The following is a 13896-nucleotide window of genomic DNA, read 5'->3' on the forward strand; positions in this document are numbered from 1 at the left end:
CAGTAACCTTTAGAACATTTATCATACAGTTAACAAATTCGAAGAAAAAAGGGTACCCCGTTTCGGGTGTCATTTATGAAGAAGCGTGACTAAGGTATTTTTTGCTGGACCCTTTTTGATGTAACTGTCCTATTAGGATGATAAATCTGTAGGCAGCCAAAGGTCCAGTTAAAAGAGTGACCATAATTTTGGAATTTGTTGACCGATTTTGGTATATTTGGTGGCTTGGTAGATCCTTACGAAAACAAACTTAATGCCGGCTCCACACTGTCGTCCGGCTCCACACTGTCGTCAAACAGTTTTTAAAAAGTAAATATGTAGTTAATAAGCATACCAAAATCAAAATCGGTCCAGCAGTTTGGCTGTGCAAGCGGAACAGACAGACACATTCTCACATTTATAATATTAGTATGGTATATAGTACGGAATTAGTACGGATAATTAAAAAATAATGCATATAATAAATTTTATAAACTACTTTTAGGGTTTTAGCAAAGATTACTTATACATATAAATACCTAACCTTTTTAAAAGAAGTCTAGAATTAGTTCAAAAAATTACTTTATATAATATGCATTCAATTAAAACTGCGAACAATTTTAAAGAGTGTGTACCATCGAGTTCTAGGCTGGATTCCATATCGTTCATGTCAACTCAGATGAAATGAGAGATTACGACAAGAGATAAATGGAAAAGACAAGAGACAGTATGCATGGAAAGAGAGGCTTTTGCCCAGCAGTGGGACATGTTTTAGCTATTCAAAAGAAAATGAAATTTTAATCAAATGTTTGGTTACAAACTGGAACTGTGTAATACTTAAATGGATTTGTTATACCTGTCACACATGCTTTTTAACTCATTTTTGAAAACAATATAATGAGATTAAAAAACTCTGAAATCGAGCGGGAATTGAACCCGCGCCCCTGTCTATCCTGGACAGTGCTCTTGACCACTGAGCTATCGAGACCACGCCAGTCCGGCTGAATTTGTTAATCTCTCTCGTCTTACGCCGACGTACAGTATTAGGTACTCTTAACTAATACTTGTTAAATTAGGTTAAATTAAAAGCCAAAATCAGTGAAAAGCCAAAAAAAAGGTAACTACTGGCCGATGTCCTTTGGAATTCAACTAAATCAAAAGGACATCGGCCAAAAATTCAAAACTAACGAAAATATTTAAAAAGAAACACATGGAAAAGAAATACATCGAATATGTTTTTTGTTTTATGTAAAAAAGTTGGCCAAAGATATGTAATGTTTATATGTAAAATTAAGCTAATAAAATAAATGGAATTTTCTCACGTTGTCCCCGTGAGCTCGACCCGTACTTACTTCGTCCTAAAACAAAAGAAAAAAACAATTAGACACAGGAAATAAATGACTACAAACAAAAAAAAAACACATTGCAAAATATTTTTCACAAAAATTAACATTTTACAGCTGGCCAGTTAGTTTGATACCTCTAAATTGAAGGCCTACCACGAAACATAAAAACACTTAGGTAGCACGTTAATGTCCACATATTGTCTCTTTTTCACGTATCGTGTACCGTGTACCTACGCGTCGTGCAAGAATGTGTGGTGACGTGTTATGACGTGTTCATTCACGTGTTGCCTCGACTGTGGCACCCAAAGTCCAGGGATAAGATTAAAAAATCATAGCCGATAGGTACCCGGGTTAACGTAAAACACACAATTTTGTGTACCTATGTATGTTTGTTACTTTTTTACGCAAAATCTACTAGACAGATTGTTATGAAATTTGGTACACGGGTAGAACATAACCTGGATTAACACATAGAGTACTTTTTATCCCGAAATTCCCACGGGAGCGAAGACCCGGGGCGCTGCTAGTACTAATCTTATTTGGTTTCATAGCGAATGCAAAATATAATTAGGTATTTTCAAGTTTAACCATTTGACCACAGTAGTCGTATTAAAGTTTAACCATTTGACCACAGTGGTCGTATTCAAGTTTAACCATTTGACCACAGTGGTCGTATTCAAGTTTAACCATTTGACCACAGTGGTCGTATTCAAGTTTAACCATTTGACCACAGTGGTCGTATTCAAGTTTAACCATTTGACCACAGTGGTCGTATATTAAAAACTCCTATTTATGTTTTTAGTGGCATTAAGTTTATTTTTGCACTATATTCCTTTATGGTTATACTGCCACTAAAAACGTAAACACAACAGTTGCACAATTGACCATAATTAGAAATGACATTGAGAAGCATAATATGAGTTCAAATTACTCAAAAACATTCAATATATGCTATATTAATGTGCATAATTGTGCAAAAAGGTGGTGTGTATAGTCTTCACATACAGTTTTATAATGTTACGCTTCATATATGGGCATAGAATTTGTAATACCTAAGTAAAATAGAAGCGCTATGTGAAACAATGAATCCTACAAATACTTTTTTATGTAGCCTCTCAGGTCCCACTGCTGGGCAAAAGCCTCCCCTCTTTGTTGCCAACTACTTCTATTCCTCGCCAGTTGTTGCCATCCCTTATCGAAGGCCGACAGTTCGTCGGACCATTAGACTTACTAATTACTTAATTAAGAACGCGTAGGTTTGTGAGAAATCAAAATCAAATCACTTATTCAGAAATTAGGCCTTCACAAACACTTTTTCACGTCATATTCTAAATTAAATTATATTTACCAACGCTACAAACTACTGGCATTTCAAAACGACCACCGAAGAAATGCCGAAAGAAACTCATTCAAACAGTGTTGGTCCCTATTATGCGCGAAAAGGGCTCTCCATTTTTTAAAATATAACTTTATATATAAATGTATGAGGATGTATGTTTAGTATTCTTGCACTCAAAATCAACTGGACGGATTGTTACAAAATTTGGTACACGGGTAGAATATAACCTGGAATGACAGATAGGGAACTTTTTATCCCGAAATGCCCACGGGAGCGAAGCTCAGGGGCGCAGCTAGTAATCAATAATCACAATCTTACGAACGGAAATTCGATAGCATTAACTGTTTATAAACACGACCTCGGTGGCGCAGTGGTGAAGTGCTTGCCTGAATCGAGAGGTCCCGGGTTCGATGCCCGGTCGGGTCATGATAGCAAATGATCTTTTTCTGATTGGCCCGGGTCTTGGATGTTTATCTATATATGTATTCGTTATAAAATACAGTATCGTTGAGTTAGTATCCCATAACACAAGTCTTGAACTTACTTTGGGGCTAGCTTATTCTGTGTGATTTGTCCTAATATATTTGTTTATTTAATACTGTGTACAGGCAACAGCACAACACCTCTATGGCGTGGCAATAGCGGCGAGTTTGCAGTGAATATAGGTCGATGGCTGTACCTTTAGAGTCTTAGAAACAAACCTTTAACAATTCTATCATATTTTTATTTCGAATTCTATGGTGTCATATCATATAAATTCATTTCGCAAGCTGCTAGTACTGTGAAATAGGACATGAATTGTTAAGTAATTTTGATGACATTTTTATTAACTTCATTTTGGGTGGAAATTATATACGTATATATGTGAAGCAATACTATATTATTTTAAAGTATAAACTCTCTTGTCTTTCTCTCATCGTAGTATTCGGGGCTGTGAATCCGCGAAGCCCGGGGTCAGCGTAAAAAAAAAGCCCTAAAATTTTGTAAATTCCGCTGTAATAAATAATTAATCCACTTTTATGGCGTGTAAATACGTACTTAAATACCACTTGTGGGAAGTTTCTTCAAGTAGCCTAAAGGTATTTGACGTGACTTAACGACTTACGATCTAGAAACCACTGCCACTTAAAAAACTTAATGTGCTCAAAGCTTTTGAAGTTAATTGCCTAATAAAAATAACTTATATGCGGTCGCTCTACTACCGGAACCAAAAATTATTGACTTCCGAATCGAACCCACGACCCTTTGATCTTAATAACTCATTAGACTCCAATATTTTAGTAAAAAAGATATTCAGTGAAAAAAAAACACAAGCAATAATGACACTTATGTGCTGAAGAATTAAGTTGAAAATCAAATAACACGCTTCGTATAGAATCTTTATTAATAAAACTATTAACAAAATAATTGATAATTATTTCAACTAAGACAAAACGCTGGCAATCGATAAACGATTTTATAACAATAGTGTTCGGGTTGAATTTAAATTTAGAATAAAAGTTAAAAAATGCGATCGTTCGAATTATAAATTTTCAACGGCAAGAATTAAAAACTGATTTCTGTCATTTTGAAATGTACTTTATTGGTATAAATTAAGGTTTATAATGGCGTGAATAGAATGGACAGTTGTTTATCAGTTAAACAGTATAATGATCAGTTATTCAAAGCAAATGTCTTCATTAAAATCTTCGTTGGTGGCTTGACCGACTGCGAATGGTAGGGTTGTGTGTTTGTATGCTTAGACAATGTTGAGACTGGATGGGAATTTCGGAAAATCGGTATTATGTGAGGGCATTTGAAATAAAGAAGAAACATTTTTTTATAAGACCAGATATTTTTTTCTTTCGAGTGTGTTATTGCTAACACTGGTGTATTTTATTTAAGTCGCTCAAGGCATGTGACATGTTTGGAAGAAGCGGTGATGGTGTAATGGTCAAGACTCCCGCTTGTGGATCGAAAGGTCCCACGTTCGAATCCTACTCGTGCCACACGAGTTTGTATACCAATCTGACTCATGTATAGTAGTTTTCATTGACCACCACTTGCTTCCGGTGAAGGAAAACATCGCGAGGAAACCTGCACACTGGTTGATTATTAACTTGTGTGTGAAATAGAGAAGGCAATGGCAAACGTATCCATTAATAGTGCCAATAGAAAGTCGCGTGTGTTTCATTCCAAGCAATGACCACGACCCTCAGCCATGAGGAATACGACTATGAAGAACGAATCTAGTGGCAAACAGTCGCATACACACTAGTGAGCTAACGCAGTTTTCCTCGCGATGTTTTCCTTCACCGGAAGCAAATGACTACTAATCCAACTAAAACTACTTATCTAATATTAAATACGTACTGTTTGTTAGTCGCAAAATCTACTTCATCAGATGAAATTAGTTTCGCGGGTATATTATGCATTATAAACGAGTATTCTGTTAGTATCGTTACTACACTACAATCCACACACCACTATCATATTACACTCAAAACATCATAACACCTATTTTGTGCAGTCGTGTAGAACCGTAATATCGTGATAAAACGTTATGTTAATCGGGAAATGTGATACTAATAATAATATAAGTAATTTTCCAAAAAAAATTATGACACACGATTCTGAAATTTGACAAACTTGAGTAACATTTATGTTGTACAAAAAAACCTAATTTTATAGATGAGAAAGTAAGTTTATTACCTCTTCGCGCTCTATCTACTCAACAAATCTTCTTGAAGTTTTGCATACATAATGTAGTTTATGTAAGTATAGAGAAGGACCCGGAAAATTAATGCGCGCGAAGCCGCAGGCAAAAGCTAGTGGTGTATAACTTGCACCGGCCCCCGGTAATCCAGTTACAATGAAACTAAGGGATTTTCGGAAACAAGTCATTCATTCATCCATTTATTTTGAGCATTCATCAACCCACTGCTCAGTATAGTATTCTTCTTCTTTGCATGTGGATGGCAAATCAACGCTCTGTTGGGTGCTAAATATATTATTGTCAGAACCGAGACACTTCGATGGCTTCATCAAAGAAAAAAAAAAGAAGCGTACGCATGTTTCACGCCACTTTTTTCGGTCCTGTCTCATCCATCGCTTTTCCAAGTATTTACTATGCACTACTCTATAATTATATTGTAGGTAGCATTGTTGAGCGAACACCAAGCTCGTGTGTCTCAAAACACAGCATTCTCATACACAAATCCATCTTATGTTAATTTTATTACGTCCTACATTTCATAAATAAAGTCCATTTGACATTTATCGCTTTATTATCTGTGCGACCATTAACGACCCGCCGTGACGGCTGTTTGACAGTTATTTTTTTAAACTTATTAATTATGCAACGCTAGGAAATTTTATGGGAATGCCAATTTCACAAAAATATTTTTATTTTTATGTGTAATTGGGATATTAATTGGTAGGTACGTAAATAAATTTAATGTAATTAATCAACGTATATTTGTAAGTTAAATTTATTTATTCGTTCACAAATAATAAGTGTATCTATATTACCTATAGCATTTTGAACTAGAAATTAAATGCAAATCTTTATTATTATAATATACGTCATAATACATAATAATAATATGTATTAATCATTAAAAAGTCTGCACGCTTTATCTATACACTCAATCTCCTAGAAAATATGAATGTACCTGCATATACCTAATAGTTGCGAGAATGGAGAAGAACATATAGTGTTTGTGTAGTAGTAGGAAAATTGGCGGGCGCAGCCGCGGGCTAAAGTTAGTCTGTCATTGGTTCCACGTGCAGTTCAACAGAAGAAGTTTTATTTGTAATTTTTGTTAAAGATAGTTATTTAAATAAATAAACAAAAAAAAAAAATTGAATTTTTAAGAAAATAGACGTGAGAGGTAAAAAACAATAATAAATAAATATATTAGGACAAATCACACAGATGGAGCTAGCCCCAAAGTAAGTTCGAGACTTGTGTTATGGGGTACCAACTCAACGATACTATGTTTTATAACAAATACATATATAGATAAACATCCAAGACCCGTGTCAATCAGAAAAAGATCATTTTCCATCACAACCCGACCGGGGATCGAACCCGGGACCTCTCGGTTCAGAGGAAAGCACTTTACCACTACGCCATCGAGGTCGTCAAATATAAAAAACTGGAAATAGGGTGAGTTGCCTCACCATCAAATTTGAAGTTGTTTTTTTACTTGAGCGCCGCTCGCGTTTAGACAAAACGGCGCACTTTGCGTTTTTATGCGCACGTTAAAGTTACCGTCAAAGTTGAACGTGCAACCCACCCTAAATCTTTATCCCTAGTTAGCGTATAATTCTTAATTACTTTATTAATTAGTTCATTGATTTATATCGACTTCGCTTGCTTAACGAACCGAGGTTATAGTACATTAAGTTTTTTGTGTCCAATCTTCAATTTTTTATAGTCCACTTGTGGGACAAGCCATTTTTATTTGCGATACATAATGTTCCTCACATTAAGTTGACGGTGTTCTTCATAGTCGTATTCCTCATGGCTGACGGTCGTGGTTATTACGTGGAATGAAACACACACAATAACTTTCTTGGCATTATTAATGGAGTGGTTTGCCATTGCCTTCTCCATTTCACACACAAGTTAATAATAATCAAGCAGTGTGCAGGTTTCCTCACGATGTTTCCCTTCACCGGAAGCAAGTGGTGGTCTATGAAAACTACTATACATGAGTCAGATTGGTATACAAACTCATGTGGCACGAGTAGGATTCTAACCTGGGACCTTTCGATCCACAGGCGGGCGTCTTAACCATTACACCACCAACGCTTCGCAAGTTGGCGGTGTTAGGTTAATCAAAAGTTTATTGAAACTAAACAAGTTGTTCGCCGCGAACTTAGACCTCGAGAACACAATGAACTTTTACATAATTGTGAATATTTCAAAAACGACTTAACAGATTTTTTTGCTCCACGAATTTAAAAATTTTATTGACAGATCATACATACCTTTTAAATTTGATCAAAATCGGACCGACGACGGTTCGAAAGTTATCGCGTTATAAACAAACAAACATACATACATACAAAAAAATTGTTTTTGCACCAAGTTGATTTGTAGACCTCGGTCGATTCGCTCGCTTATTCAATAAAAGCTTGTAATAAACAAACATACATTTCTCTTACAAAAATTTGCATTAATCTAAATTCAAATAATTACATGTCCACAAAAAACATACGAAATCGCCTCATATTTCGACGGTCGGTTGAAAAATTCCCGAAATACTTTAAAAAAAAGGCAATGTGTTAATTGTATGTTAATGCATTTCTCATAAAGAATGTGTGCCGGCATACATTCCTTTTTTATCACAAGTTTATCTCCAATCTACATGCCCATGTATTACTCCAATTGCTTAATTATAATTTTAACTTTAATTAGTATAGTTATTCAAGCTTGTAACAGCTTTTGTTGAGAATACGAGCCACATAAAATTCACTACGCGTGGATATTCCGTTCGATTCAAGTGCGTTGGATAACATTCTCCGTCTGAGATCGAAAGGTCCCAGGTTCGAATCCTACTCGTGCCATATGAGTCTGTACACCAATTTGACTGATGTATAGTAATTTTCATAGTCCACCACTTGTTAATTAAAAGTTTATTGATTAAAACTCAAAACAATGGCGCCTGGCTCAAACGCACTCGAAAAAAAAAACGGAAAAATAAAAATTTATTGACAAGTTAGGTACTAACATACATAGTAACTTAACATATAATAGTAAAAATATGGGTCAAGGGATCGGGATTCCTGTCGGACTGTCAACAAAGAACCCAGACCAGGTCACTCCTGTATCTTGGGGACTCTGTCCGTCCGACCGACTCCGACCAAACCACCAACAGAAAAGTTATATTTAACTAAGTACTTTAAAAGTAAGCGGTTTAAAAATTATCCCACTTATATCCTAAACTGGTTTAAAACTGTTTTTTGGGAATAAGTTAGGTAGGTAATTAAAATTACAAATGGAAACGCGACATGAAAAGAAAAAAAGGAAGAAAGAAAAAACACAACATAAAAAAAAAAGTTCGTTTCAAAAAAAGAACGAAAGAGATAAAGAGAGATCCAGTCAAAGTTTGTTGTGACATAGTGTATTGTAAGAGAGATTATTCAGAAGTGCACATCCCCAAAACATCTGCAATTTAAATGCATCTCTACATTATTGGTAGTAAGTATTTTATATATTATTAGAAAAAAAAAAAAACATTGTAAGAAACAATAATGGTAAGCCGATCTGGCATGATAGGGACCAACACTGTTCAAATGAGTTTCTTTCGGCATTTCTTCTCAGCAGTGGTCGTTCCGAAATGCCAGTGGTTTGTAGCTTGTGAGAAATAACTATAAATATAAAAATTGACGAGAAAAAGTGCCTGTGAAGGTCTAATTTCTGAATAAATTGATTTGAATTTGAATAAGTGAAATGTAGTCATTTATCGCGTGAATAAACCAACGTGTACAGATCGATTGCCCAACTGACCCACTCGTGAAGTGTAAGAACGATTGCAGTCGATGAGAAAGCAAATACAGATATACATATATACATATTACTGTTATTATATATACATATTAGCTGTAGCGAACTTAGACCTCGTGAACACAATAAATTTTTGACGAGTTTTCACAAATTTGTGAAAATTTCAAAAATGACTCAACCGATTTTGTTGCCCCGAGTACTTGAAAATTCTATTGACAGATCCTAAATACCTTTTAAATTTCATTAAAATCAGACCGACAGTTCGGAAGTTATCGCGTTACAAACATACATGAATACAAAAAAAAAATTGCACCATGTAGCATTGTAGACAATTATAACGTCTATTTCCCATAGGGGTAGACAGAGACGAGAGATCCTGACAAATCTCACTCTTCATTTCGGTTATGGTTAAGCAAGCAAATGTGGATTAAAGAGTTTTACACCAAGGTGTGCAGGTCAATTGACCCCGTCCACTGCTATATCTGGCAGATAAAACAGCAACTATCGTACACACATGTTGGTATATCGGCGCCTAATTCGAAGCAAGCCTATTGGGTGGTCTGGCCACCCAGAATGGACAAAAACCATGGAGCGGTTATTATGTTTTATTTTTAGTCCAGAGAGTTTTGTGATTGAGTGTGAATTTTAGGTCTGTTCAATATAATTATACTTTAGAATTCTTACTTATCGAATTTGCTATTGTTGACAACGGTGTCAGATTTTACCCAAGTAAAGGCATCTGATATGACTTTTATGACTACCGCCATCTTTGCTAGTCACGTGACTACGTGACTATATAAGTTACGTGACTACACACCAAAGATTTGTTTGTTTAATATTTAGTATTTATGTTGTTGTTAGTATTTATTTGTTTAGTTCATTATAACTAGTGAACTAAACAGTATACCAGCGGTGCATGATATTTTCGATTTTTAAATACAATTCAATAAAGTTACGGGTTTGTTTTTTTTAACGTAGATATTATCAGGGTATTATTTAGAGTTGTGCAACTTATTAGAATCTTATTAGGTTTAACGATTTGAAAATCTTATAAAACGATAATTTTTATCGGCGTCAAAGCTAATGGACATTTTTGTCGTATACCGTAAATAAATAGGCATCGATAAGGACTGAAACAAAATATGAATTTTTTCAGGCAATGTATTTGTCAGTAAATCCTTTTCATTTTTATTTGTTATAAATACGCGTTAAAAAAAATAAAAACAGTTTATTGACAAATAAGTACATTGCCTGAACAACTGTTTTATTAACAAAAGACGTCACATTTCAGTCTCACAAAAATCCATAAACTGAATAGTCTTGTTCCTTTGTTTGTAATACTATTTTTATTACAACAAACACATATCAAAAGTGCATACATAATAAGAAGGTAAATATACAATGGCAGACTTATCCCATGAAGGGATCATTTCCAGTCAAAGTCTTATTGGAAATTAAAATATATTTATTGAAATGTCGACTCCATTGCTTCACAGTCCGTCATTCGCTTGCTCATGTCACCAAAACATTTCAAGCCTGACTTACTGCGATGGCTATCGGCTCGACACGACACCATTAAAATATACACCTTATTACGTTTACACAAAGTTAATATTAGCTTAACAACTACACCACATTTCTTAAAAGACTTTCGAACAATGAAAAATATACCTTATCACTCAGATTATAAGTCATATTTTTGATTGAATTTGTAATTGTAAAGGATTGGCTATGTCAATTTTTATCTGTGAGAAAAACTATATTTCATTTTTATGCAGCGATTTGTAATGATGATGATGATTTTGTGTACAATATGATATTACTAGCTTTTGCCCGCGGCTTCGCCCGCGTGATTTCCCACGGTAGTAGTTGTTTTTCCGAGTTGAAAGGTAGGTACCCTATGTCCTTCTCCGTACTTCAAACTACATGTATACAAAATTTCAAGAACATTGGTTGAGCAGATAGAGCGTGAAGAGGTAACAAACAAACTTACTTTCGCATTTATAATATTAGTTAGGATGTAAATGGAGATATCTCCACCGACAAAAAAAAAGTTCTTAAGTGCTTGATGCCAATATTTTATCATAAAAACCTAAGAAATGCCCTAAAATCTATATCAAAATATACAATAGCCTGAAAAAGAAAACTAAAATTCGTTGTTTAAAAAGTTTACATAGCCAATTTAGTCGGTACACGACGTCCAATCAATCTTAAACTGTATTTCTTACGACATAAGATAGTTTTTCGAATGACAATCGACATTCTATTTTAAACCTACGCCTGTGTGAAGTAATAGAGCCATCTTCCAAGTACTTTTGGTCTTTTTGTCTGTCTGTCCGTGCTGCGTGTGTGTTTAGTGTTTAATGATTATATTTTGCAATTTTTTTTTTATTGTTTATAATTGGTGAAATCTTCTGGCCAGTTTAATCAATGGTTGTAAAACTTTTAAACTGTAGTCAAAGTTATAAGTAACATTGTTTAAAAAAATATCCTTACAGTAAAGCTAGTAGTTTGTAGCGTTCCTTAGAATAGGAGTACGGGGCAAAGAGATAACTATAAAATAAAAATAAACGGAAATTACATCAGACAGGCGGTAGGTTGTGAAATGAATCGCTGAATCTTCAAAGTTTATTTTTTACGCCAACGTAATCCGCGAAAACGCGAGTTTAAAAGATAGTAGTTTGTAGCTTTTGAGAATTTATAATATTGTATGCAGTATTTGACTGGACTGTTTGCCCACTATTGGGACGAAAGGGCCATAAAGTTCTACCAGAATGGACTTACCTATTACATGAAACAAGCAAAGGAAAGATATCAATAAATTAATAATTAAAAAGGTTGGAAAAAGTTTTTTAATCTGTTTTATGGATCATTAATTTAATTTATTTCAAAGAATGTCAATATTTATAGATCTATTTTTTTTTTTTAACTTTTTGTTTTATTTTCATATTTTTCACATAAATATATATATATATATATATATTTCTTCATATTTTTCTCGCATATTTCCATATTTTTCCAGTTATTGGATCTATTCATTGGTCAATATATCGTCGCGACTTCATGTTACATATTTCGGTCACTTTCCATATCAATGTTACACGAACACTGCGTAGTTCGTATGAGAGCTTTTATTTGCCGCAACGAAAAGCCAGCAATGTATGCCGAATTCCAAAGGACATGAGGCATGCGGTAATAAACAAATCGAATCATTAAATATAATTTGAGATCATCATCGTCATCATATCGAGTGTGTTATCGCTAACACTGGTGTCAGATTTTATTCAAGTCGCCTAAAGGAATCTGACATGACTTTTACGACTACTTACCGCCATTTAGTGGCAGGTAGTCGCATACACACTAGTGAACTAAACTGTCCAACAGTATGCAGGTTTCCTCGCGATGTTTTCCTTCACCGGAAGCAAGTGGTGCTCTATGAAAACTACTATATATGAGTCAGATTGGTATACAAACTCATGTGGCACGAGTAGGATTCGAACGTGGGACCTTTCTATCCACAAGCGGGAGTCTTAACCATTACACCATCACCGCTTCTTCCAAACATGTCATATGCCTTGAGCAACTTAAATAAAATACACCAGTGTTAGCAATACATACTCGAAAGAAAAAATATCTGGTCTTATAAAAAATGTTTCTTCTTTATTTCAAATGCCCTCACATAATACCGATTTTCCGAAATTCCCATCCAGTCTCAACATTGTCTAAGCATACAAACACACAACCCTACCATTCCATACGAACCTGAGACCTTTCGATCCACAGGCGGGCGTCTTAATCACCACCACCGCTTCGATTTGAGATTGAAATCTTTAATGCAAGCAGACAAGATTACTCTAAGTCGGCTGGATATCATCAACAGCCATTTAAACGTTCCCACTGCTGGGGCACAGGCCTTCCTTACGGATGGATAAGGAGTTTGGGCCGTGACCCACCACGCGGGTGTTACGGATTGGCGGGTTTTAACGACTGCAAATACGACCGGGACCGACGGCTTTATGTGCCTTCCGAAGCACGAAGGAGTTCAAGATAATATATATTCTTGGTTCATTCATTCACTCTTTCTTTCTTTTCGAGTGTGCAGATTCTATTCAAGTCGCCAAAAGGCTCCGACATGATGTATATGCGTCTAGTGGCAAGTGATCACGTACACACTAGTGAACTTAAAGTGTCAACCGGTGTGCAGGTTTCCTCACGATGTTTTCCTTCACTGGAAGCAAGCGGTGGTCGATGAAAACTGTTCATTACCAGAGTACAACGGAACATTTTGTTATCAGCGATGTGATACTAGATATCAGCTTCTACTAATAATACAATTTAAAACAATATAATTAATTTTTTTCTCTCTTGATAGTCGAAACCAAAGAGAGCTTCGAAAGCTTTTTAATCCGTCTAAAGCTCCTTTAGACGCTTATAAGCAATGCAGTGAGTCAGTATACCACCCAACGAGAATACGTCTCGCTTCTCTATCGTGCGTATAGCGCCGTCTCGCCTGCTCATTTTTTTGTATCCATTGAAGAACTGACTGTCAAAATAAGGATTATAAAAGAGTTTAGATGGGTTTATGCAATAGTTGTGCAATTGGTTGTTCATTGTTTTTGAGACACGAAAAAAATTTTTTTTGCCGTGATGTGTTTTCGGTGAAGTGATTCTGTTAATTAGTAGACATTCCCTTTCTTGAGTTTAGGGAATCTCAGATAGAAACACTGTTAACAGAA

The 13896-nt window shown here is 35.2% G+C and overlaps 1 protein-coding gene across 1 annotated transcript in view; it reads right to left on the bottom strand.

The window, feature by feature from the left end:
• LOC128681538 (homeobox protein invected-like) overlaps positions 1-13896 on the bottom strand; it is a 66128-nt gene that overhangs the window by 13203 nt on the left and 39029 nt on the right. The window contains exon 4 of the mRNA XM_053765522.2: positions 1302-1337. Coding sequence (XP_053621497.1) covers positions 1302-1337 — 36 coding nt within the window. The remainder of the gene's footprint in view (positions 1-1301; positions 1338-13896) is intronic.

The sequence above is a fragment of the Plodia interpunctella genome, chromosome 27, assembly GCF_027563975.2.
Source record: "Plodia interpunctella isolate USDA-ARS_2022_Savannah chromosome 27, ilPloInte3.2, whole genome shotgun sequence".
Taxonomy (NCBI): domain Eukaryota; kingdom Metazoa; phylum Arthropoda; class Insecta; order Lepidoptera; family Pyralidae; genus Plodia; species Plodia interpunctella.